A 27,396-nucleotide genomic window follows, 5' to 3' on the forward strand; every position below is an offset into this window, starting at 1 on the left:
TTCATTAGTTTTACATTTCCGCTGATCAGATAATATTAGACTGATTTATTACTAGTAGTTGCTACATAAGTCCTCGTGGGAACGATACTCTACTCACTACTTTATTACTTGAGCGGCTAGTGCACTTGCTAGGGTCACAATGAGCCACACATCAAATTCTTGGGTAAGCCCTGTGCAAGTTGTGCCCAAAAAAGGGGGTATGGCTGTTGTTCCAAATGAGAAAAATGAACTCATCCCTACTAGAACCGTCACTGGATGGCGTGTGTGTATTGACTATAGAAAATTAAATGAAGCCACCTGGAAGGACCATTTCCCTCTCCCATTTATGAACCAAATGTTAGAGAGGCTAACTGGGCATGAGTATTATTGTTTTCTTGCATGGATATTCAGGGTAAAACCAGATACCAATTGCACTAGAAGACCAAGAAAATACCACTTTTACTTGCCCATATGGTACCTTTGCATACCAAAGGATGCCCTTTGGGTTATGCAATGCCCAACAACCTTTCAGCGATGTATGATGTCTATATTTTCTGATATGGTTGAAAATTTTATTGAGATCTTTATGGATGATTTTTCAGTTTTCGGTTCTTCGTTTGATATATGTTTGAATAATCTGGAATAAGTGCTTACTAGATGCGAAGAAACACATATTGTGTTGAATTGGGAGAAATGTCATTTTATGGTGCAAGAAGGCATAGTGCTTGGCCACAAGATCTCTCAAAGAGGTATAGAAGTCGACAAGGCCAAGGTGGAGGCAATTGAAAAATTGCCACCCCCAACATCTGTTCATTCTTTGAGAAGTTTCTTAGGACATGTCGGATTCTATAGGAGGTTTATTAAGGATTTCTCAAAAATTGCCAAGCCATTATCTACCTTGCTTCAGAAAGAAGTGACTTTTGAATTTTCAATTGAATGCCTTCATGCTTTCAACATCTTGAAAGACAAATTGATCCATGCACCTATCATGGTAGCACCCGATTGGACCCTCCCATTTGAATTAATGTGTGATGCGAGTGATTCTGCTATAGGAGTTGTTTTAGGACAAAGAATGAACAAACATTTTCAGCCAATTTACTATGCTAGTAGAACCTTGAATGGACCCCAACTCAATTACACCACTACAGAAAAAGAGCTGATAGCAGTAATATTTGCATTTGACAAGTTTCGTTCATATCTGGTATTGTCCAAGGTTGTTGTTTACACAGATCACTCGGCATTAAGGCACTTGCTTACCAAGAAAAACTCAGAACCAAGACTGATCAGGTGAATCCTTTTGTTACAAGAGTTTGACATTGAGATTAGAGACATGAAGGGTGCTGCAAACCTGGCTGCTGACCATCTCTCCCGGTTGGACAAGGTAAGCTCAAAAGAGGAGATAACCAACAACATTCAAGAAGAATTTCCGGATGAACAATTGTACTCAATACAAGAATACTCATATCCTTGGTTTGCTGATTTTGCTAATTATCTAGCTGCACAAGCCCTTGATCTGATCTGCACACAATTTATACAAAAAGGGTTCCTCCCACAGATAGTATTTTACATCAGAAAGGAATTTCTTTTTCTGGACTTGTGCAACTAGATAATTAGCAAAATCAACATACCAACGATATGAGAATTTTTGTATTGAGTACAGCTGTTCATCCGGAAATTCTTCTCAAATGTTGCCGGTTATCTCCTCTTTTGAGCTTACCTTGTCCAACCGGGAGAGATGGTCAGCAGCCAGGTTTGCAGTACCCTTCATGTCTCTAATCTCAATGTCAAACTCTTGTAACAAAAGGATCCACCTGATCAGTCTTGGTTTTGAGTTTTTCTTGGTAAGCAAGTGCCTTAATGCCGAGTGATCTGTGTAGACAACAACCTTGGACAATATCAGATATGAATGAAACTTGTCAAATGCAAATATTACTGCTATCAGCTCTTTTTCTGTAGTGGTGTAATTGAGTTGGGGTCCATTCAAGGTTCTACTAGCATAGTAAATTGGCTGAAAATGTTTGTTCATTCTTTGTCCTAAAACAGCTCCTATAGCAGAATCACTCGCATCACACATTAATTCAAATGGGAGGGTCCAATCGGGTGCTACCATGATAGGTGCATGGATCAATTTGTCTTTCAAGATGTTGAAGGCATTCAATTGAAAATTCAAAAGTCACTTCTTTCGGAAGCAAGGTAGATAATGGCTTGGCAATTTTTGAGAATCCTTAATAAACCTCCTATAGAATCCGACATGTCCTAAGAAACTTCTCAAAGAACAAATAGATGTTGGGGGTGGCAATTTTTCAATTGCCTCCACCTTGGCCTTGTCGACTTCTATACCTCTTTGAGAAATCTTGTGGCCAAGCACTATGCCTTCTTGCACCATAAAATGACATTTCTCCCAATTCAACACAATATGTGTTTCTTCGCATCTAGTAAGCACCTGTTCCAGATTATTCAAACATGTATCAAACGAAGAACCGAAAACTGAAAAATCATCCATAAAGATCTCAATAAAATTTTCAACCATATCAGAAAATATAAACATCATACATCGCTGAAAGGTTGCTGGGGCATTGCATAATCCAAAGGCATCCTTCGGTATGCAAAGGTACCATATGGGCAAGTAAAAGTGGTATTTTCTTGGTCTTTTGGTGCAATTAGTATCTGGTTGTACCCTAAATATCCATCCAAGAAACAATAATACTCATGCCCAGCTAGCCTCTCTAACATTTGGTCCATAAATGAGAGAGGGAAATGGTCCTTCCAGGTGGCTTCATTTAATTTTCTATAGTCAATACACACATGCCATCCAGTGACGGTTCTAGTAGGGATGAATTCATTTTTCTCATTTGGAACAACAGTCATACCCCCTTTTTTGGGCACAACTTGCACAGGGCTTACCCAAGAATTTGATGTGTGGCTCATTGTGACACTAGCAAGTGCACTAGCCGCTCAAGTAATAGAGTAGTGAGTAGAGTATCGTTCCCACGAGGACTTATGTGGCAACTACTAGTAATAAATCAGTCTACTGTTATCTGATCAGCCAAAATGTAAAACTAATGAAAATCTGAAATTCTAACTACAAAGCTGAAGATGCATAAAAAAATAAATTCAGCAACTAGTTTTATAGGCAATTCAAGTAGAATAGGATTCAGCCTTGGTTTGGTGAAATCCCAAAGCAATAAACAGCCTCTCTCGAGCGCATGTTCAATCTATGCATGAGTGATGGTCCTTATATCTCTAACAAGGATCTAATCACCATGCATGCATTCAGATCTAACAATTCTAGGGCTTCATTTCAGTTGGATGATCATCAACTCAGTTGAATGAACACCAACCGAATTGTGCAAGTTATCTCTAACCTTGCACTCAATTCGGCTCTTGATTGGCAGATCTGAAATCTTAGAGTCTTTCTCAAGCACTCTAGGAATTCCAAGAAAGAGGAACAATTCGGCCAGACTGAATTAAAGCTACCTGAATTCTTTCTCAAGTGATTCAGGTATTACAAGTTCATGATCTGAAATCACAGATCTGATTTTATAGAATAGCAGTTCGGATCTCACTATTTCATGATCTGAATTTATAGATCTGAGATTGGAAAATAGCAATTCAGACCTTGTAAATTCATGATCTGAGATTTCAGAATAGAAGTTCAGCCAACAATCCACAGTTGATATTCCAAACAAGAAACTTCAAGATTGAATCTACTTTACTCGAATGAACTTATAAAACAAATTACAGAATTGAAGGGATGAGAGATCCATCGTATTGACACCCAAAGATTGCGGAATAAGGGGCTAATTTCAAAAAATTTTCTCTCCCTTCAACTGGGAATCGCATTCCCTATTTTAGAAAATCATATTTTCAATGATCATTCTTGAACCATAAACTGAACCAGATCTGAACCAAAAGGAGTAGGAGAGGATTATACCTAATACGGAGAAATAGTATCTCCCAATGAAGGTGTTCACGCCCAAGGAAGGATCCAAAGACTGTTCCCACTGAAGATGGCGCAGTGCAGGATGGAGTAGAATTAGCAGTGTTCTTCTCCAAGAACTCTATCCTTCGCAAGAATCAGCAGGATGGCACGTGAGCATAGCTTCCTATCAATTCTTTCTCAAAGAACTGATGTCAAGATCGAATCTTGACTTCTCCCACAACTGGAGATCGAACTAGCAAACAGGGCGGCAAGAATAGGAAGGCGGCAAGAGAGTATTCGCAGGGTGTAGAATTCTCTCTTCTTGATTTCAGCACTGAAGAAAATCTGATGTGTGTCTCTAAAGGCTGCCGCCCCCTCCTTCTTTTGTTAACCTAAAAAGATCAGCTCCTAATCTCATTAGGAGCTGCTTATCCAAATCATATTTGGATCAGCCTTCTCTTCAGGTGATAAGGATAAACCCTTATCTTATCTGCAGATTAGATTAGCTTTCTCCTAATCTCATTAGGAGGTTTCTAGATCTGAATCACATTCAGATCTGGACTCTCTGAGTGGATAGGGTAATCCATCTCAGAATTCACCCCATTATTAACTAAATAAATAGCCCAGTTCGAAATGGGCTTTAGGCCCAATAAGCTTATGTACTCACTTAAAACTGCTGCCCAGTTGGGCTTCCTTGTATGGCGTGGGACCCAAGCATTGATCTACACATCAGCCACATGGGTTCGGCCCAGCCTTTATTACAAGGCCTGGCCGAATACACTGTTAAGGACAGTGCACCCCCTGAAAACCCATCAAATGGGCTCTATGGGTCCAACACTTACCGTAAGTGGTCCTTGGGCCAAGCCACCTTGTAACACCCAGGGACTGTGGGCAGATGCAAGACTAGCCCATCAGGTATTATTCTCAATGGTCTTACACTTAACCTCTCAGCCCATAATGATCATACACTACCCGACAAGAGAGGACCTCTCCCTCGGCTGCAAGGAACAGTGTTGCACTCTCTACTTGTATGGATCCCGGGAATTAAAATCTTTTTGCAAATATTTGAGAAACCATAATATATATACTTTTATATCTCATATAAAATATACTTTGCAAAATAATTCTCAACGGTTGAAATCGGCTGCCGGCAGTCTTGGTTTCCATCAGTGAGAGTGCGTCCCCGATCATTAGCTTTGTCCGACAAAGGGGTTGATCCTGTCACTATGATCACCCACTCAGATGAATTCTCAGACTGTCCCAACATACCCAGGTTTTGACCCCCGCTAAGGATCTCACTGATTCGTACATCAAAGACAGCCCAATCCGACACCTAGTGCAATATCATAATCGAGTCTAGGGGTCGGGTGTAACTTTCCAGTTTTTCCCATCAATCTCCAAGGTCCAGGGCAATACTGGAAATCTGGTCCAGTTCAAAGATTTAATTAATCCTACACTGTATGTGCCTAGGGTCTCACCCTGGCAGCTGAGACAGGCCACCCCAACCGACTTGGTGGCACCACAGTGTCAGCCTTGTCAGGATAGGTCTCCCCAGACCAACCCACTGGCTGTGAACATTCTAAACTAACACGAGTCTCATTAAGTGTCCAGTTTAAGGGTATTACACAGAAACATACCAAGGGAACATGAATCAAATATGCACTTTTATTCATTTACAATAAACTCATAAAGTACATCATTCTGATTGAAGCTAAGGGTATACAAAACTGTCTAACATTAGCTTGCACTACTTGGGCCGAATGAAACTCCCTTGCTCTCAAGGCTGGGCTGGGCTGAATTTGATAAATTTTGGGCTTTCTTTTCTTGCTTTTGCCTTCTTTTTCTTGATTTGGCTGTCCCTGAAATCTTTCTTGCAATCAAGCTAAAATAGGGCAAAATCTAATTAAACGGGCATAAAATTTCATGCAAAAACCTCATAAAATATAGATAAATTGTAGGTTCATCAGAACACTAAATTCTTTCATAACCTGTCTAATGGAAGGAGAAGGAAAATCCTAGTGTCCAAACTGAGTAGCCAACTATTTTGTTGACCACTTCAAATTCATTTTGAGGAGATCCCTAAGACCTAGTGTGGAGTTGGAAGGCGTTACCTAGCAAAGGCTTCCAGAAGAGAGTAGAAGCTGGCTGAAAAGGAATTTAGAGGAGGAACCGTTTTTTCAATGGACAGGTCAAAAACACTAGGGCCAGATGGATTTACAATGGCTTTCTTCCAAGACTGTTGGGACGTAAGAAGATTTAATCGAGGTCTTTAAGGAATTTGAGGATAACCTAGTGATGAGTCATGGAGTTAATGCTACTTTACATTTAATTCCCAAGAAGAAAGAGGCCAAGCATCCAAAGGATTTTAGACCTATTAGTTTGGTGACTAGTGTTTACAAGATTGTGGCTAAGGTCTTATCTTTGAGGATAAAAAAGGTGCTTCTTGTCTTATCAGCCAAGTGCAAGGAGCTTTTGTTTAGGGGAGACAAATTGTAGATCAGATTCTAATAGCAAATGAATGTGTGGAGAGGAGATGAGGAGATCAAGGCGTCAATGTTTTGTTTGCAAACTTGATCTTGAAAAGGCCTATGACTTGGTGGATTGGGGATTCTTACTACTTGTGCTAAGGAAGTGTGGGTTTGGGGATAAATGGTGCAAATGGGTAAATGGTTGCCTATCCAATTGCCATTATTCCATCCTAGTCAATGGGGTGGTTAATGATTTTTTCCCAGCTAGTAGGGGTTTGAGACAAGGCGATCCTATGTCACCGTTCCTTTTCACTTTAGTTGCCGATGCTTATAGTAGACTCCTCTCAGAAGCAGATAGAGCCGGATCTCTAAGAAGGTGGAGAAGAGGTAGAGACAGAGTTTCAGTAACCCATCTCCAATTTGCAGATGACATAATAATCTTTTGTGAAGGTTGTGATTTGATGGAGGTAAGGAATCTGAAGGATTTAATAATTCACTTTGAGAGGGCCTCAAATTTAAAGGTAAATTTTGAGAAGAGTTGTGTTGTGGGAGTTCACTTGAACAGAGAGGAGTTGGAGTTTATAGCAGCCTTGCTAGAATGCACCTGCTCTCAATGACCTCTATCCTACCTAGGACTTCCTTTAGGTGAAAATCCAAAGGAAAGTAGGTTTTGGAACTTGATGGTGGAAAGATTCGAAAAGAGATTGGCAGCTTGGAAGAGAAACCGTATTTCCAAGGGGGGTAGAGTTACTTTGATTAAAGCAACTTTAGCCAACTTGCCTTTATACTTCCTGTCAGTCTTTAGAATTCCTAAAAGGGAGGCAAAGTCTTTAGAACTCACCTAGGCAAGGACCTTTTTCCTATTCCACTCCGTGTCTTTAGATGCACTTGTTATGTACACATTCCAAGTATCTAGAGACAAATTTGAACTCAAAGCCCACAAGTGCATTTTCCTTGGTTATTCCCTCACACAAAAGGGTTATTTTTGTTTTGGTCCAAAGATTGGAACTCGGTACGTCTCAATGGATGTCACCTTTGATGAGCTTTCTTCTTTTTATGATCCTCCTCAGGAGAGGCATTGTCCAAAAGGGGAGAATTTTCCACAATTGTTTGCTCTTCCTCTTCCTCCTTCAAATGAGTCAAGGGAGGATCAGTCATTTCATTCTCATTCCAATGTTCCTATTCCTTCTCCATTATCTCCTCGTCCTCTTTTTAATCCCAAGATGTACTAGCGGCAGAGAACTAGAAGTGAGCAGATTGTTTCCTCTACACCACATGAGCCTCCTACACTTCCAGTGACAAAAGAGACAATAGGTACTGATACAGTCCCTTTGGAGCCATCCTTCCTAGACCTTGATGTACCTATTGCTATCAGGAAAGGTAAAAGGAAGTGTACTGCACATTGCATTTCCAAATACCTTTCTTATAGTTTGCTCTCTCCTTCATATTTTGGATATCTTTCTTCAGAAGCTCTTACTATTCTAGAATGGAGGGATGCTATGAGAACAGAAATTGATGCCTTGCATAAGAATGACACTTGGGAAGTGATTGATTTGCCTGAAGGGAAGGAACCTCCAGTAGGTTGTAAGTGGGTTTTCACTATCAAATATCATGCTGATGGCACCATTGAAAGGTACAAAGCTAGGCTGGTTGCAAAAGGTTATACACAGACATATGGGATTGACTATCTGGAGACCTTTGTTCTAGTTGCAAAGAAGACTTCTGTGAAGGTTTTGCTATCTCTGGCTGCACATTTAGATTGGCCACTTTATCAACTGGATGTAAAAAATGCATTTATGAATGGAGAGTTACATGAGGAGGTCTATATGTCTCTTCCTCCAGGGATGTATGACAAAGATATGGAAGGGAAAGTCCGCAAGGTGAAGAAGTCTCTTTATGGACTTAAACAGTCCCCTAGGGCATGGTTTGAAAGGTTTAGGGCTGCCTTTGTTGACTTTGGCTATATACAGACTCAGTCTGATCATAATACTCTCTTGGTCAAGAGGAGAGAATCTTTGGTAGTATATCTGATTGTGTATGTTGATGATATAGTTGTGACTGGCAATGATGTATCAGGGATTAATGATCTTAAATCTATCCTTCATACAGAGTTTGAGATCAAAGATCTAGGGGAATTGAGATATTTTCTTGGCATAGAAGTTGCTCGATCTAAGGATGGGATCCTTATCTCTCAACGAAAGTATGTGCTTGACTTGCTCACTGAAACTGGGAAGATGGGTGCTAGACTAGTTGCTACTCCCTATTGATATGAGTCATAAACTCTTTGCTTCAGATGGAGTATTGTTGAAAGATAAGGGAGTCTTCCAGAGGTTACTTGGGAAGCTACTCTATTTGTGCATGACTTGGCCAGACAAAGCATATGCTGTCAACTGCATTAGTCAGTTCATGCATGCTCCCAGGGACACTCACATGGAAATAGCAGAACGAATTCTGTGTTATTTGAAGGGCTCCTGGAAAGGGAATTCTATTTGTTAAGCATGGTCATATGATACTTGAAGCCTACACAGATGCTGAATGGGTCGGAAATATTGATGACAGAAGATCTACTTTTGGGTATTGTAGCTTGGTGGTAGGTAATATTGTTTCTTGGAGAAGCAAGAAACAATCAGTTGTTGCCAGATCTTCAGCCAAAGCTGAATATAGAGCCATGGCTCATGGAGTTTCTGAGCTGTTGTGGCTTCGATCCTTGATGGAGGAACTGGGTATTGAGCATGATAAGCCGTTAATGTTATATTGTGATAATTAGGTTGCCATCAATGTTGCTCACAATCAAGTGCAATATGACAAAACCAAACATATTAAAGTTGATAGACATTTTATTCGAGAAAGAGTGGCTTCTGGAGAAGTTTGTCTACCTTTTATCTCTTCTCAAGGACAGTTACCAAGGGCATCCCCAAGGCCAAACTTCAGCATGATACTGGCAAGCTTGGCATGATTGACATCTATGCTCTGCTTGAGGGGGAGTGTAGAGAAGATGGGCCAAATGGCCCATAGACTGTTTTCTTATTTTGTTTCTTTATGTTCTTTTCTGTAATGGGCCTCAACTTGGGCCTTTTTCTCTTATGTTATGTATTTTTACTTATTCGCCCAACTAAGGGCCTCTTTGTAAATTACTGAAATTAAGTTAATGAAAAGGGATTAGGGGTGTAAGAGGAGATTATGTTAGAAAATCTCTCTTTGAACCCTTATTGCCACCATCTTCTTTTTCCTCTTCTCTCTTCTTGAATCTTGATTTCTGCTCTTCTCAATCACTTTTCTACAGCTTTTTAAACTGTCCATTCTTTTTAGAAGGTTGTTTTTCTTCTATTCTAAAATTTAAAATTTTAAATATATAGTCTACCAATGAAATCTGAAATACCACTGAAATATCAGCAAAATATCATGGATATTTGGAAAAAAAGATTCCTGGAAGATTTCATATCACCACCTAGCAAATGGAGATATTTTGGTGATATATCACCAATCATCGATATTGGGAACCTTGGGGTGGCAGTTAGGTTCCACGATTTGGATTCCACAAACTCTCCTCTCTTCTCTCTTCTCTCTTCTTGTTCCTCCTCTTCTACATAGCAGAACAGGTTTTCTTTATTTTTCTCATACAGCTCAAAAGCCATAACATGATAGTGAGGTTCTCCTGATCCTACTTTTCGTAACTAGGTGCTTTTGTAATAGGCTTCCTCACCTTGCCAGAGATATCCCAACTTTTTTTTGATCAATAACAACATTTTCATTAATTAGACTGTAAATATAGTACAAGCAGGGAGATAAAATTTCTTAACTCCCCCTACTGAGGCCAAAGCCCCATACAAAGTCTGAAATTACAACTGGGCCCAAAATAAAGCTTCCCTACCCACCCCAGTCATTGCTAACTCATCAGCAAATGGTTTAGCAGATCTCTTCACCCAACTGAACTTAACTTCCATGTCCTTGACTATCCACTTAAATTTGTTCTTTTCATTTCTATACCCCCATAGACCAGCCATATCTTCTTTCAGCCACCACCCTACTACCACCTCCGAATCCCCTTCAATTACGAGTCTTCTGATATTCATCTGGTTCGTTTTTTGGACACCTTCCACAGCTGCACAGATCTCAGCTTTGAGGGAGTCCCCCATCCCTATTGGGCCTGAGAACAGAGCTAAGACGGTCCCATTCTCATCCCTAAACACGCTCCCAATACCTGAGGGTCCCAGATTCCCTCTGCTACTCCCATCAAAGTTCAGTTTTATGAAGCCAAATGGTGGGGGAATCCATGATAATCTCAGGTCTGTTTTGACCTGGTTACAATTAACAATCTCACCCAACTTTCTAAGCAAGTCATCTACAGTGAAATCTCTAAACAGCTTTGAGGATTTCAGCCACTGTACTACCCTGAAACGGATCAGGTCTATCAGGTCTTCAGCCCTTTCCTCCCACAAAAACCAGCATACTACAGCATTTAGGCATCTCCACATAGTCCTGCCTTTTTTCCACTGCCACCTGAAGAAGGAAGAAGAAAATAACATTTGCAAGCTTATAGGAGGGAGCCAACTGCAACCAATAAGAGAAAGTGCCCATTCCGAAATCACTCTTGCATACTGGCAAGGGACCAACATATGGAAACCAGTTTCCCCATTGGCTTTACAGAGAACACACCAGTGTGGAGATAAGCATGTCTTGGGTCTCTTTTTTTTTGAAGCAAATCACTAGTGTTGACTCTTTCCAGAAACGTTTCCCAACTCGAGGAGGACTTGGCTTACCCCAGATCTCTTTGATAGGGAAGGGAGGGCCCAAGGAGTTGGTCGGCTCAGTCAAGGTTTTGAAGAAAGAAGCAGAAGAGAACAAGCCTGAGGGGTTGGGTGTCCAAATTCTGGTGTCCTCCTTTGTGGGATCCAAGAAAATAAATTCGAGGAGACCAAGGAGAGACGAAATGCTGTTCAGGTCAGAGTCTCTAACAGCCCTTCTTAACCCCAGATTCCAACCGAACCCAGAGTTTGAAGAAGTTGGGACAATGAAGGAAGAGATAGGCTCATCTTTCATATCATAGAGGGCATATAAAGATGGAAATTGATCCTTTAGAGGGGCATTCCCTAACCAAATTTGTTCCCAAAACTTTATGGAATTTCCAGAATTTACGTCACACCTGATGAATGGGGAGAAAGCTGATAGCAGATTGTGGATGGCTTTCCAGGGTGAAGCATTTGTAGTCCTTGCCAAAATTCTAGGATCCCATCCAGTGCCCTCTAGTCCATGAATGCTAGCCACTATTTTAGCCCACAACTTCTCTAACGAAAACCTCTATAACCACTTCCCCAATAGAGCCCCGTTCCTTTTTCTAATGTTCCCTAGCCCTAACCCTCTTTGCTCCTTACTCCTTCACACCATCTCCCAGCACACCCTATGGTCCCTCTTCTCGTCTCCTGGCTCCCAAAGAATATCTCTCATTAGTTTCTCTAACCTATTAGCCACCTTTGTTGGAATCTTGAAGGCCGACAAAAAGTAAATGAGTAAATTGGCTAAGGTAGCTCTAATGAGTGTAATCCTTCCACCGAGAGAAAGGTAGTTCCTTTTCCAAGAGGCGAGTCTCTTCTCAAATCTTTCCACTACCGGGTTCCAAAAGTCTTCTTTGTTAGGATTGTCTCCTAAAGGTAACCCTAGATAGCTCAAAGGTCAACTTGACACTACACACTCCAAAGTCTTTGCACATTCCCTAACCTCCCCTTCTTCCAAATTCACTCCCACTACACAACTTTTCTCAAAATTCACTTTCCAGTTTGACATCTTTTCAAACACTTGTACCACCAATTTCAAGTTTCTAATCCAACACAAGTTTCTACCCTCACAGAATAGTATAGTATCATCTGCAAACTGTAAATGGGTAGGGGGCATCTCCTCCCTTCCTACTCTCCATCCTCTTATTAGATTTCTTGAATCTGCTCTATGAATCAATATCCCCAAAACATCGGCAATCAGTGTAAATAAGAATGGAGAAAGTGGATCTCATTGTCTTATTCCCCATAGAGCTGGGAAAAAGTCTACCACTAACCCATTTACCAACACAGAGTAATGACAATTCTGGACACACCCCATAATCCATTTGTACCTTCTGTCCCCAAACCCAAAGTTCACCAAAATCTCCTTCAAGAAAGACCAATCCACTAAATCATATGCCTTTTCTAGATCCAGCTTGCACACCACCTCTTTCTTTTTGGCTCTTTTGAAATTCTCCAAACTCTCATTGGCAATTAAAATTTGATCAGTGATCTGTCTTCCCTTCACAAAAGCTCCTTGATTTGGTGCAATGGTAGCTGGTAAAACTTGCTTTAGCCTTAAAGACAACACCCTTTGTAATAGTTAAAGTAGTCAAGAAGAAGAAGGAGAAGAAGAAAAAAAAGAGGAAGAAGAAAGGTTTGTCGAAGAACTCAGGTGTGTTATTGTTCACACCCTGAAGAGGCTTTCTTAACATTTGAAGAAAAATACAAATGGGCCCTTGAATAGGCGCCCAAATACAAAAAGAATGAAAGGACATAAATGCCCTTACATTCTCAACACTCCCCCTCAAGTTGAGCATGGATATTTGTCATGCCCAGCGTGTTCAAATTGTTGTCAAGCTTTGATTTGAAGACATTAAACAAATCTCTCCATTGGCAACTCTTTCTCTAATGAAATGCTGATCAACCTCTATATGCTTTGTAGGGTCATGTTTATGGTTGTTTGATTGTCACAATATAATATAATTGGAATATCAATCTGCACTCCCATTTCTGTCAACAAGTTCTTCAGCCATAACAATTCGGAAACTCCATGAGCCATAGCTCTGTACTCTGCCTCTGCACTAGATTGAGCCACAACTGATTGTTTTTTACTTCTCCAAGATACAACATTACCACCCACCAAGGCACAATAGCTAGAAGTAGACCACCTATCATCAATAGAACCTGCCCAGTCAGCATCAGAATAAGCCTCTACCTTGAGATGCCCATGATTAGAAGACAACATCCCTTTTCTTGGACATCCTTTTAAATAGGCTAGTATTCTATTCACTACTTGCATATGAGATGATCTAAGCTTGTGCATATATTGGCTTACTACACTCACAATATGTGATATATCTGGTCTAGTCAAACACAAGTGGAGAAGGCAACCGACAAGTCTTTGATACACAGCTTTGCCAGGAAGGACATCTCCATCATCAACTCCCAACTTATGATTGGGACCAATTGGAGTTTTAGCTGGTTTACAATCCAATTTCCCTACTTCCTGAAGCAGATCAATGGCATATTTCCTCTGAGAAATGTAAATGCCCCTCTTTGACCTTGCGACCTCAATCCCTAGGAAATACCAATGATTTCCAAGATCTTTAATTTCAAATTCAATAGCAAGAAAAGAGTTTAGTTCAACAATTCCAGAGATATCATCCCCTGTGATAACAATGTAATCAACATATACTATCAACATAGTCACTTTTCCATTCACTCTTCTGATAAACAAGGTATGGTCAGCTTGAGATATAGAAAAGCCAATTTTTAAGTTAGCTTTTCTGAATTTGTCAAACCAAGCTCTAGGGGACTGTTTAAGGCCATAAAGGGATTTCTTCAAACGTCAAACATTTCCTTCACTCCCAGGGATGTTCACTCTTGGAGGAAGTTCCATGTAAACTTCTTCCTGGAGGAAGTTCCAAGGGCCAAAAATAATGGGCAACAAGAGACATGATAACTTGAATTGAGTTCATCTTGGCTACTAGAACAAAGGTTTCCTGATAATCAATGTCGTGAGATTGAGTGTACCCTTTTGCCACAAGTCGAGCTTTATACCTTTCAATTGAGCCACCAGCTTTATGCTTCACTATGTAAACCCACTTACATCCAACAGGAACTTTGCCCACTGGAAGAGAAACAATTTCCCATGTCTGATTTTTCTCAAGCGCCTACATTTCCTAGTTCATAGCATCCTTCCAATGAGGGAACTGCACTGCCTCAGTAACATTGTGAGGGATAAAAATAGAAGCAATGGAAGAGATATAGGCACAATAAGAGGGAGATAAGATATTTTAAGAGACACAATTTGAGATAGGATATTTAGCACGTCCTTTTTGCTTTACGAACCGCAATAGGAAGGTTAAGGTTAGAAAACACACTAGGAGGCTCAGTAACAGGTTCACCGCAAGTATCAGAGACAAAAAGAGGTTTAGAATCTAGATTACCTGAGTTCGGGAAGTCAAATTGTAATGGACATTCAATCTTTGGACCACTGGTGCCAAGACTGAGGAATAGGAGGAGGCACTGGTGCCAAGACTGAGGAAGAGGAGGAGGCACAGGAGGAGTATTACTACCACAACAAGGAGGAAGAGGGGAAGGAGAAGGATCGACAATACCAGTTGCAGCTGGAGCAGGAATTGGCATACAAAATGTAGTCCGATCTTCACTAGCATTCTCCCCCTGAAGAGAAGGACGAGAAGAGGAAAAGAAGGGAGTAGACTCAAAGAATGTAACATCTTTGGACACATACCTCCAGAGCGAGGGCCATAACAATGGTACCCTCTTTGGATTGAAGAATATCCCAAGAAGACACACTTAATAGACTTTGGATCAAATTCAACCTAGAAGGACTCGTGTCATGGACGAAACCGACGCACCCAAAGACCTTAGGAGGAAGATGGAAGGTATCCTCATCAGGAAAAAGAAGCTGATGAGGAGACTGGAGATGAAGGGTCCGCGAAAAAGTCTGTTAATGAGATATATAGCTGTTTGTACAACATTCCCCCAAAACCGAGTTGGGACATGCATCTGGAATAACAATCCCTTGGCAACTTCAACCACATGTTGTTGGGGGTACGAGGACATGAACTTTGAATCTTAATCTTCTTTTCAAATTGTGTCTCCACCATATTAAAAAAGCCTTTTATAATTGAAGGAACTTCATCTCGGCTCTTCACCAAATACAGTCAGGTATACCGCAAGTAGTCATCAACAAAGAGAGTAAAATATTTATAACCACCCATACATGGAATAGAATAAGGTCCCCAAACATCAATATTTATTAAATGGAGAGCAACATTACTTCTCTTGTTACTTGCAAAATATGTAGTTTTACATTGCTTTGATACTAGGAAACAAAAACTTCAATGAACCAAAAGACGCACGCCCAAGACGGTGATTCCACAATTTCAATTGACTTGGTTTTTCATCATGATAGGACTCAAACTGACACATTAACCCAAACTTTGGAGACTGATCAAAAGGTAAACTCCATCGGCTTCATGTCTATTGCCAATCGTCTTTCCCATACTCAGATCCTGGAAGACACAATAAGATGGAAGGAATGTTACAAAACAATTATGAGACTTTGTAAGAGAGCTAACAGATAAGAAATTTCTATGCAGTTGTGGGACATGAACAACTGATTTCAAAGAAAGGTTGTTGGTAAGTTTAGCTTCACCCAAACCCGAGATTGGGGTCTGAGATCCATCAACAACAATAATCTTACCTTTCCCTGAAAAATGTTTATACGTGGTAAAGTATGAAGGCATACCAGTTATATGATCACTGGCTCCTGTGTCAATTATCCAAGAGCCAGAGGATGAGGCATGACGCGCAAGTGCAATACCTGATTTTGCAAAGGTACTAGAAGGTGTATGTGAACCAATAGATGTAGGCAATCCACTCTTTTCAAGATGTTGCAAGATGCCTCTCAATTTTAAAATCAAATCAAAGGTGTCATGAGTAGATGCCTGAACAGAAGAATTTCCCTCAAGCATGTGAGTCTGAGAATCATGACTAGATGTAGCAACATGAGCATTTACCTTCTTTCCGGTTTTAGACTTCTCAGGCTTTAGGTGGGATTTAGTTTCCAACACCTATCCTTGGTGTGCCTTTCAATTCTCACAAACTACATCTTCAGGTTTACCAAAACTCTGTTTGGGTTTTGTAGACACAAGAACTGTGTGTTCACTGACAGGAACTTGCATCATGGCAATCCTCCTACTCTCTTCATTTTGCACCAAAGAATATGCTGTAGAGTGTGACAAAATATCAGCACTAAAGATGTGTTGCCTGGTGAAATCATAATCGGCATTCAGTCCATCAAGAAAATCAAAGACTCAGTTTTTCTCAATGCACTTTCTAGATGATCCATTTCTTCCCAAACTGATTGTAAGGAAGAGAAATACATGGCCATTGATTTCTCCCCCTGTTGCATATTACATGCTTCTCTTCGCAACTGATAGATTCTAGCCGTGTTCTTCGCTTGAGAATAAGTTGAAATTAACCTATCCCAAATGTCCTTAGCTGTTGGAAGGAACATATAGTTGCGGGCAATGTGAGGCTGCATATAGCATACCAGCCATGACATAACCAACAAATTATCCTGTTCCCATTTGGAATAATTTGGATTTTCAGGCTTCGGCTTAGCTTCCTTACCGGGAATAAACCCAAACTTACCTCTTCCTTTGATTGTGAGCTTAGCTGATTGAGACCATTCAAGAAAATTTGTTCCATCAAGTTTTACAATAATAATTTGCCCTCTAGGACTGTCATTACTTCTCGGGAAGACATAGGTAGGTACGTACGTACACACCCTTGTGTGAGTCCATTGATCACCACCCCTCTAAAAACACTTTTCTCACCAACACCACAATCTCCCAACACTAGCTGAACACCCAAACACCTTTCCTTAAAGGTTAAACACAGGCTACAACAATAAACAAAAGAAAAGAGGGTGCTGGCGGCAAAATAGGGGAAGAAAAAAATTCCCAATAAAAGTTTTAGGGCTCCAAAAAATCTGAGACTGCTTCTTGTAATCTCAGAAGTTTACCACACTTCAAATGCAAGTGGGTTTAACAGCAACCAGCCCACCATGTGAGCATGCAAGCCCTAAACTCCAAATCTGTAAATTTCACCAATTTTCATCTAATAAGTCCAAGAAAAATGTAAAAGAGCTTCAAACCTCCATGAAATGTATATCAAAATTCCTCTAAAAATGAGGCGCATCAAGGGGTGTCAAAACTGCAAAACAACGCTGATTGTACGGGCTGCTGACGTCAACCGGCAGCATGCTGACATCAGCAGGTTTGTCTATGAGTCACGACCAGCGGCAGATGCTCTCCTTGATCTTCTAATGCTCTGATACCAAGTTAAAGTAGTCGACAAGAAAAAGAAGTAGAAGAAGAAGAAGAGGAAGAAGAAAGGTTTGTCGAAGAACTCAGGTGTGTTACTGTTCACACCCTGAAGAGGCTTTCTTAACATTTGAAGAAAATTACAAATGGACTCTTGAATAGTTGCCCAAAAACAAAAAGAATTAAAGGACATAAATGCCTTTACATTCTCAACAGTAATTATCTTATAAAGGCTATTTACCAAGCTAATTGGTCTAAAATCCTTTGGTTGAGAGGCATCTTTCTTCTTTGGGATTAATGCAATGAAAGTAGAGTTTAAGCTGGGATTAATTACACCCCTTCTATAGAATTCATCAAAGACTAACATTATGTCCCTTTACAAAACATCCCAACGGTCTTGATAAAATGCTATTTGTGAAACCAGCTGCCTCCCTGATTTCCAGCCCTTCTACCCTCACCCTCCCGTTTAGAGGCCTTCTAAAGATGGACTTAAAATGTTCTAAAAGTGCCCCTGCTATCTCATCCCGGGTAGTCAAGACCGACCCATCAACTTCCATTCTAGAAATGGAATTTTTCCTCTTCCTTCCATTTGCCACAAAATGAAAATAACTAGTGTTTTTGCCACCCTCCTTCAGCCACTTGCAATGGGATTTCTACCTCTAGCTTCATCCTTATATAACCACTCTTTTAATTGCCTCCTCAACCCCCTCTCTGTTCTTTATTTCCCTCTTCAGAAACTCCCCTTTCTTCTTTTAGGTCTAACAACTCAATTTGGTCCATCAATGACCTTTTTCTTTCCTCTACCCTTCCATACTCCAACTGCTTCCACTCCCTAATCTTAATTTTCAGGTATTGAAGTTTCTTATGAAATCTCATACCTTCCCATTCCACTGAAGGGTGGCACTGACCCTACCAGTCCCCGACTCTCTATGTAAACCCCGGGTGAAGTAGCCACATATTTCTACCTCCAGCTTCCTCCTTATATAACCACTCTTCCAACTGCCTCCTCAACCTCCCTCTCTGTTCTTTATCTCCCTCTTTAGAAACTCCCCTTCCTTCTTTTAGGTCCAACAACTCAATTTGGTCCATCAACGACCTTTTTCTTTCCTCTACCCTTCCATACTCCAACTGGTTCCACTCCCTAATCTTAACTTTCAGTTATTGCAGTTTCTTATTAAATCTCATGCCTTCCCATTCCACTAAAGGGTGGCATTGACCCCACCAGTCTCCAACTGTGTAAACCCCGGGTGAAGTAGCCACATATTTTCAAACCTAAAGGGGGCAGGTCCACCACTCCTCCTTTCCTCCTTGCAAATCACAATGGGCCAATGATTTGATGTCAATCTTAGGAGTGCTCTAGACGTTAAGCTTCCTTAGTGTTCTTCCTAGTCTGTTGAGAAAAGAAACCTATCCAATTTAGAGCATATTGGGTTTGATTGGAGGTTGGACCAGGTGAAGGTCTTCTAGGCTAATGGGATCTCCTTAAGCTCAAAAGTATCTACAAAAAGGTTAAACTTCCTCATGATTGTTGTTACTCTCTGATTGGGGTTGTTGGTTTCCTATGTAAACCTAACCACATTGAAATCCCCACCCACACATCAAGGCCCCTCCCAAAGACCCCATACATCACCCAACTCCTCCCACAATTGCCTTCGCTCTCTATAATTGTTTGGTCCATAAACATTCGTTAGTACCCACTCAAAACCATCCCTGGGTTGCTTAAACTTCAATGATACTGAATATTTACCAATCAACTCCTCCATTCCTTCGAGCACTTCCCTTTTCCACATAGTTACTATCTCTCCTGAAGCCCCCTACGATGGGGCAGCCGCCCAATCAATCCCCCTGGCTCTCCATACACTCTTTGCCCATCTAGTATCAAAATTCATTCTTTTGGATTCCTGAATTAGTACCACATCCGGATCACACCTCTTGATTACTTCTTTAATCGTTGCTCTTTTCCTTGCACTCCCCAAGCCCCTCACATTCCAACTTAATATCTTCATGAGTTCATGTACACCTTTATTCTTCCACCCTCCTACATCAAGCCTCTACTTCCCTCCCTTCTCCTATCTCCTCTTACCCCAAACTGTTCGTCTCCCTCAACATCTCTTCTTAACCTCTCCACTTCGCTTAGTTTTCTCTTCTTGACTTTGCTCTCCTCCTTTTTCTTTTGTAACCCAGATTTCAGTTCATTCAAGTTCTTCACCTTACATCCTAGTTTTCCAACGAATTCTTCTATAGAATCCTCTCTGCTAGGTCCTCCACTACCCTCCTCCCTATCTATTCCTTCTCACTTTCATTTTCAACCCTCCCGCCCCACTCAACAAAATCATTCCTTGGTGCTTCAGTTTTGTCCTTTCTCTGAAATACAAGTTGCTCAACCTCGTTGAAAGTATTTTCAATTATTCCCCACACCTTCCTATTCTTGATCCTTACATCCACCAGCTCCCCACTATCCTCCACCTTCCCCTCCAACCATCTAGAGTGGCATTTGTCTGGACTAGCTTCTTTTCCTTGTACTGTTGGACTATGGATGGGAATGGAATCTGGAACACAAGACACAGAGCACTCATCAGTAGAAAAAACCAAATCCACATGATTACCTGGGTTTTTTTCGAGAGGTTGGATGTGGGACTGGGTTATTGTTTCCTACCCTACCCTGTGTCGGGATCCGGTTTCTGTCTATCCCCTTCGGTTGGTGGGAATACGATTCTGTCTTACGGTCAGCATAGCGATCCTCTCTGATTCCATGTTGGCAACTTGCACAGTCTGAGCCTTTGGAAGGCATTCAGATTTCGAAGTACCATCAGTCCCTACTTCCTTACACTCTTGCTTTATTTCCTTCAGCTATAGCATCTTTCAGACCCTCTGAATAGTTTCTCTGTTCCTCCACTATCTTTCCTTGAAATAGGCTATTGATATTCATGTTACCTGGCAACTCCACAGTGCAACCAACTTTGTCGTTCACACTTCCTATGCTGGTATTTTCATCGGAGCTGTCACTACTTTCTTCTTCCTCAGAACACTCCACCCAACCTTTGTCTTCTCACTCCCTTTCTTCTTGTCTCTTCCTTGCATACCTGGGGTTCGGGCACTCAACGGAGTAATGGGCTTCATTAGAAGTAGTGTAGTTTGGACAGGAAGACCACTGTAGGGAGTTCTCCCAATCTGGTTTCCACCCTTGCATCACCTCTCCACCGGCCCGACTTGAGCTGGACAGACAGGATTCCCTGTCTATAGTCCCCTTCTCCACCGCTAGCTTCGCCCGCCCCATGTGACCACATAAGTAGTCACATGGGCTCTTATAACGACTGCCCTGTTTGCCATTTAGACAACCCACCGACCCAGATGGTTCAAACCTCATTAGACGGTTCGTGTAACCAAAGCCTTCAGATTTTTTAACCATGTCAGCATAGGATAACCCACCCGCCCTGTTTTTGTCTAATTCAAAAAATTTTGAATCAATTACTTTAAATGGCTGACTTGTCGGTTGGTCTACCTGATTTGACAGGCTCTTTTCCATTTTCATCTTCCTAATCATTTCCTTTACCTCCCCCATTCCCCTCCGTCCACGTGTCCTCCAGCCTGCCAGCTTGGCATCGTCTTCAACCTCCAGAATCCTTCCCCACCACAACGCTTCAATCTCTGATGCCACCCACACCCGATACCAGGCACCCCCAAAGTAAGCTTCAAACGATCGGGCCAGGTTTTCTTGCTTGATTCCTGCCACTCGAACCTCAATTGCACTCAAATCCTTTTGGTTTATTTCCACCAGTAAGATACCCCCAAACTGCGTACAATTTGTTAAAGTACTGGCTCACACCACAGATTAAAGGGAAGCCCAAGCAGCATCAACTGGGAGCTTCCTTCTTTGAGTTCTACCTTATTACAGACTGGCATCCAATTTTTAATCTGAATCAGACCCCCGTCTACTGTTACCGTGTTGAAGCTAACTCCAACTCACGGAAATCAAGAATAGCTTTCCGGTCTGCAAATGGAAGCAACATTGCCTCCATAGCAGGTTCTACTCTCGATGCAACTGCATCCAAGATTTTTGCCCAGTCCTTCACTCTCCCTTTTGCCAATAATACCATTCTTTTCTTCCATGTATCAGTCCCAGCTTCAACTAACACTCTGAGGCTGCCGGTTGAACATACCATCGCAATACCAGGGCTTGGAGCACTCTGCTCCTCAGATGGTTTATACATCTCAGTTTCATTCCACTCCCCTATAACCTCTTGATCTTCCTCTTCATTGCCTCTGCCAAGTTGCTCCCTTTCCTCTGTTTCTTTTTTTTTTTTTTTGAAACAGGTAAAGTAAGAATTGCTTTAACACAAAACATGTACAACAAGGAGCTTTACACAGGGATTTACAAAAACTGCACCAGCAGAGCTAGACCCCCAAACCCTGATTTACAAAAAGATTCCCAACTGCAAAAAGGGAATTAAAATTTCTGTCCTTGAAAACATTGTTTACTGCTAACCAGGAAAACATTTTTCCCATAACTTTCTGAAATACTGTATCTGAGGAACTGTGTTGATTCTTGAAAATCCTTCAGTTTTGCAACTAGGAGAAGTAACTGCAACTTCTCTGCGAAGACTACCCAACCCAGCTGGTTTTTCCCTTCCGGTACACAAATAAGTTGTTTTCCTTTCATGCCAAAAAGTGCCGTTACAGTAATAAACCACCCCTTCGTGTTCCTTCTTAGTTCTACTTCAAGTTTCTTCCCTGGCACTGTCATTTGGAATAACACTACCTTGTTGGAATTAAGTGCTCCATTCAGAAAACACTTCACCCACATAGTAGCATCCTCAGGTAAGAATATGGTCGCCCTGTTTCCTTCTCGTATCTTCAGTACGTCCTTACCATTGGATCTTGCTTGTTCAAACCTAAACCTCTTTGCCTCAATCCCCAGCTCCGCTTGCCACTTTCCTGCTGCTTTGAATTCTCCGTCAACCAACATCTCCGTATTCTTCCTCTCTTACTTCAGACCAACATCTCAAGATATCCGAACTTCCCTTGCCACCAAATTGGGACCGTTATAGGAAGTTAGTTTAATTGAATTTCACTGTGGTAATCCATTTAATGGGATTGTCAGCAGTCCCTTAACAATTCTGTCATATTTCCAGCTGAATTAGTAGTACTTAGGGATGGCATAGTGTTCACAAGCAACATTTCAAATTTCATTGATAATTTATATTTCTAAGATTTATCTCAAGTTGTATAAAAATATAAGGCGTCAAGTGTAGGATGAGAATGAACTTTCTCGTTTCTAATTATGCGGTGAGGATTATGTATCCAGTTTTGATGTGGTTGGTGATCAAAGAATACAGAAAAGATGTGCAAGCATTATATTAGTGATCAAATCCCGTAGGTGAGCGGGTGACTGACTATATACTTTTTATTTTATTTTATTATTCTTTTTTTTTTTTTGGGGGGGGGGGGGGGACTTTATTCATCTTATAGGGGATTGAAGAGCGATGGGCAAGACCTCAGCTGATACCATTAGATAGGATCTTATTGTACCGTTGGTAAATACAAATTCTTCTCAGGTGCTAAGATGATTGGAAAACTCTTGACTTGTGACATTTGGGTGACTTGTACTATCAAGCATATACTTCTTTCTACTGGTAAAACCCCTGATCTGCTACCAATTAAGAAAAACAAACTGGAACCATCTTGTGTGAAGTAAATGTTTTTTTTTTTTTTGTTTCTAATTTTCCATTTTTTTAATTCTAGAATAGAAACTGATCCCGTGCTTTTATATTTAGATGCATTGTGGAAAGAAATTGCAGATTAGTAACCTAGATGGAGAATTACCTTTTGTACATTATTTTGGTTATTAACATTGTCTTTTTTTTTTTTTGATATAGGAAATACTGGTTGATAGAGCTGTCCATTCTGCCGTTGGTCGCTATTTATCTTCTCATTCTTCTTTAGAGGATCATGAATGGCCTGTTTTAATGACAAATGACTTTTCACAAGCAATGAAAGATTTCCTCCCAGTTGCTATGCGGGATATTACTAAATCTGGTTCTGAAGGTGGTCGTACTGGGTGGGAGGATGTTGGTGGGCTTAGTGACATTCGAAAGGCTATTCAGGAGGTATTTAAAGTTGCTGTTGGCTTTGCATTAAGTATATTATCCTGCTATGCTTCAGTTTGTGCTCCCATGCATATGATATCCGAACAGTCTGAAGGATTGCTTTTATTTATTTTATCTATATTCATGACAATCTTGTTACTGAAAAAGCAGAATATTATACATACATACATACATCCTATATATATAGGGCAGCCCAGAGCATGAAGATCTCGCCAATGTGGGATTTGGGGAGGGACAGATGTACGCAGCCTTACCCTTGCACATACAGAAAAGCTATTTCCAAGATTTGATATAGTAGAAAAGAAAAAGCAATAATCTGATTTGATAACAATGAGAAAGAAGAGAGAAAGAGAGAGTTCCTAATGAGAAGAGAAGAAGAGATAGGGAGAAGCCAATAATTTTCCCTACCACTTGTGAATATTTGGATGGATTGGGATCAATCTAGAAAGCATAGGAAGTTGATTCTATCAAACTTCACTGTAGTAATTTGGAGAACAGAATTATCACCATTCCCATTAACCATTCCTGTAGTATTGTCTGCCGAATCAATAGTACTTAAAATAGACATGATTATTCCTTATTTTATCCTTTATGCACCACTTGAGGGGGAGTATAGTAATGTTGAGTTGTCACATTGGGAATTTGTTATTTAATTTTACCCATGATTGTTCTTTTTCATGACCCTCTCTTGTTTTCATTTCTTGATCTGGATATTATAATTGATTTCATGCCTTTTATTTCATGCAATATTTTGCATCTATCCACCATGATCCATTTTATGCATGGAATGTAAAGTTTCATGCTTTTCTTTTATTCAATTGCTTTATTATTGTGACTTCTGCAATTCCAGATGGTTGAACTGCCCTCACAGTTCCCAAACATCTTTGCACATGCTCCTTTAAGGTTGAGGTCAAATGTTCTTTTATATGGTCCTCCTGGATGTGGAAAGACACATGTTGTTGGTGCTGCTGCTGCTGCTTGTTCTTTACGATTTATATCAGTGAAAGGGCCTGAACTGCTGAACAAATACATTGGTGCTTCTGAGCAAGCTGTAAGTCACTCTAGCACTTCTTGTGGTATGATTATATTGTATAATTCCTTTTATTTCTTGTTAATATCATTTCAATGGTTGAAGACCTAGCTAATCCAGGTATCAGTAGGAGTGTAAAAACTGTGGGGCTAGTTTACTTAAGCTTTATAGAAGAACTACAAAGGCGAATAGCCTTCAAAATAGTTTATTGCCTAATTACAACTAGCCTGGCTAGATTGTTGGCTAGTTAATGGTACCTTGGAACCCAAATGGGGGAAGGCTGATGCCAGACTAGTGGTTGAAAAAGCTTCCTTTGAATTCAAAGACAAAGATGAGGTTTCTGATTATGTTAGGGAAAACAAGTTGAAGTTGCAAACATGGTTTCAAATGTCACCAAATGTTGCTAATGTCGCCCGACATATGTCGATGTCGAGGCTCACCACATGAAAATGGATGGTAATATAAAAATCACATTATTTCGATTGACATTTCCTATATTTCGGAAATGTCGACCAAATCAATCCAAATAACCAAAAAAAAGACAGTTTTTCCTATTACGTCGACAGGATGTCGACTAATGTACATTAATAATATAATATATTAATATATTATATTAATATAATACAGTATATTAATATAAATTATTCCATTAATAATTTCTATTTAATATTTCAAATAAAATATTTATAAAAACGAATTAACAAAATATAAAAACAAAAGAATAAATTAATTACTTTATAATATAAAACATAAAATATTTTTCAAGTAATAAAATATTAACTAGTTAGTACTTTTTAAAATATTTATTAAAATCAGAAAATGTTTATTAAATTTTATAATAAATCATATTCTACATTTAATATAAAAAGTCAGAGTAAATTTATTAAATTTTATACTAAATCATAATTTATTATAAATTTAGTATTAAAAATCATAATAAATTCATTAAGTTTTATAAGAAATCAGAATTTATCATAATCTTAATACTACAAAAAGGAGAATCAGTTTATTAAATTTATAATAAAGCATAATATATTATAACTTTAATATTTAAAAAATCAGAATAAATGTATTTCTATTTACTAGTGTGAAATAAATATATTAGAATTTATAATAAATAAGAATTAAAAAAGAAAAGAAAATATCAGATAACCTTGTAAAAACATCAAAATGCATAATAAATCAGTAAATCGTCATTTACTAATTTGTTATTGATCTTAGTTTCTTAGCTTTATGTAATGGTTGGGAATAAGATAATAGTCTAGAAATATGTATTAATGCTTCTTTTATCATTTTACAAAATATCATTGCATATTTCCACGTATTTCATAATATTTCCACAATGTCTCTAATTTTTACAATATTTCCCCTCGACATTTCCGACATATGTCCTATATTTTGGTAAGCGACATTTCCATCGACATCGACATTTTAAACCTTGGTTGCAAAAGTAGGGTTGTTGTAAGAAAATCAATCTAAAGGAGCAAGGATGAAATAAAAGGGGTAATAATGGGTTGAAATTTGAGAATGATCCATATCAAGGTCAAAACAGACCACAGGTCTCTAGCTTTCTTGTTTTGAATACGGTGTATCTAGGCTAGACAAAGAGTGTTTCAAAAATTAAGAAACAAGGGAAAACAAGTCTGATATAATTTAGATACTTAATGACAGGAATAACAAACACGGTTTTCAATATCAGCGAGGTTTGGCAAAAATTCTGAGAAATCTCCCTATTTTGCTAGGTGGCGATATGAAATTTTCTGAAAATCGTTTTTTCCTAATATCTCTGATATTTTTCTAATCTATCAGTTAAAGTTTTAGAATATTATTAAAACTTTTCTGATATTTCTTCAAAATCACCGTGGTTCTTAAAAATCATTTCCTAAAAGAACCAACAGGGATTCAATCATTGGGTAATTGGCTTACTATTTTTATATGATTCACTCACTAAATCACTATAGCATAAAAGAAAAAAAGAAAATGCACACAACTACGAAAGAAGATTTTCAATGTAATCAGAAGTCAACATATAATAACAAAAAGGATAAAAGTCAAAATGGCAAGTGACATCTGTAATGAATAGAAGATAGATAAAAGACTAAAAAGGATACAGGGATTAAGGATGAAGACTATAGGTTGAGAAGTAGACAGTTTTCTGTCCACCAAGGGATGAACAGGAGGTGTGGAAGGTATGTAGCAGTTTACTCAGGTTTAACCTTTGAAGATCAACAGTCAGGCAGAGAGGTGTGGGATGGAGATGTGGAGCAGGTGTTAACTGATGGTCTTAAGGAAAAGGGGAGGAGTGGGGGCACTTTTTGAAGAGTTTGATCAAGGATTTAAAAGGGAGAAACCGGAGGAGAAGGTTGCAAGTGGTGAGGGATATTCTTGGAAAGTTGAACCAAGGTGTTTTGAGATTGAGAGTCCAAAAAGCTAGAGAGTTCAGAAAGAAAGAGGGGAAGTCAAAGGATCAATAGGTATGGGTTGTAAAAAGGTTTGAGAAGGGGAAAAGGTCTCAGTTATAGAAGGAGGTCAAAGGTGCCTGTGACTGCCTCCTAAAGCAAAGATCTACATATTTTGGCAATTCAGACCCTGAGATGGAGCAAAGTTCACATGCCTTTGGCAGGGAAGATCGAAATCAGGAGTAGAGAACGATGATCCAAGGTAGGGGACCTTTTGAAGCTGAACTGTTGAACGGTCACAACGAAGATGGGAGGATTGCTTCAAGTGGAAGAGAAGCCCCAAATTGGGACTAAGAGACAAGGATTCAGGCAAATGGT

At 39.8% G+C, this 27,396-nt stretch overlaps 1 protein-coding gene across 4 annotated transcripts in view; it reads left to right on the top strand.

The window, feature by feature from the left end:
• PEX1 (peroxisome 1) overlaps positions 1–27,396 on the top strand; it is a 124,949-nt gene that overhangs the window by 78,454 nt on the left and 19,099 nt on the right. For all 4 annotated transcript variants that reach the window (XR_737275.3, XR_016078637.1, XM_088891636.1 and 1 more), the window contains exons 11-12: positions 23,359–23,589; positions 24,440–24,640. Coding sequence is in view for 2 of the 4 variants with exons in the window: in XM_088891636.1 (XP_088747762.1) it covers positions 23,359–23,589; positions 24,440–24,640 (432 nt within the window). In the remaining 2 variants the exon portion in view is untranslated. The remainder of the gene's footprint in view (positions 1–23,358; positions 23,590–24,439; positions 24,641–27,396) is intronic.

Source organism: Nelumbo nucifera, chromosome 7, assembly GCF_055504915.1.
Source record: "Nelumbo nucifera cultivar China Antique chromosome 7, China Antique-T2T, whole genome shotgun sequence".
NCBI classification, from domain to species: Eukaryota; Viridiplantae; Streptophyta; class Magnoliopsida; order Proteales; family Nelumbonaceae; genus Nelumbo; species Nelumbo nucifera.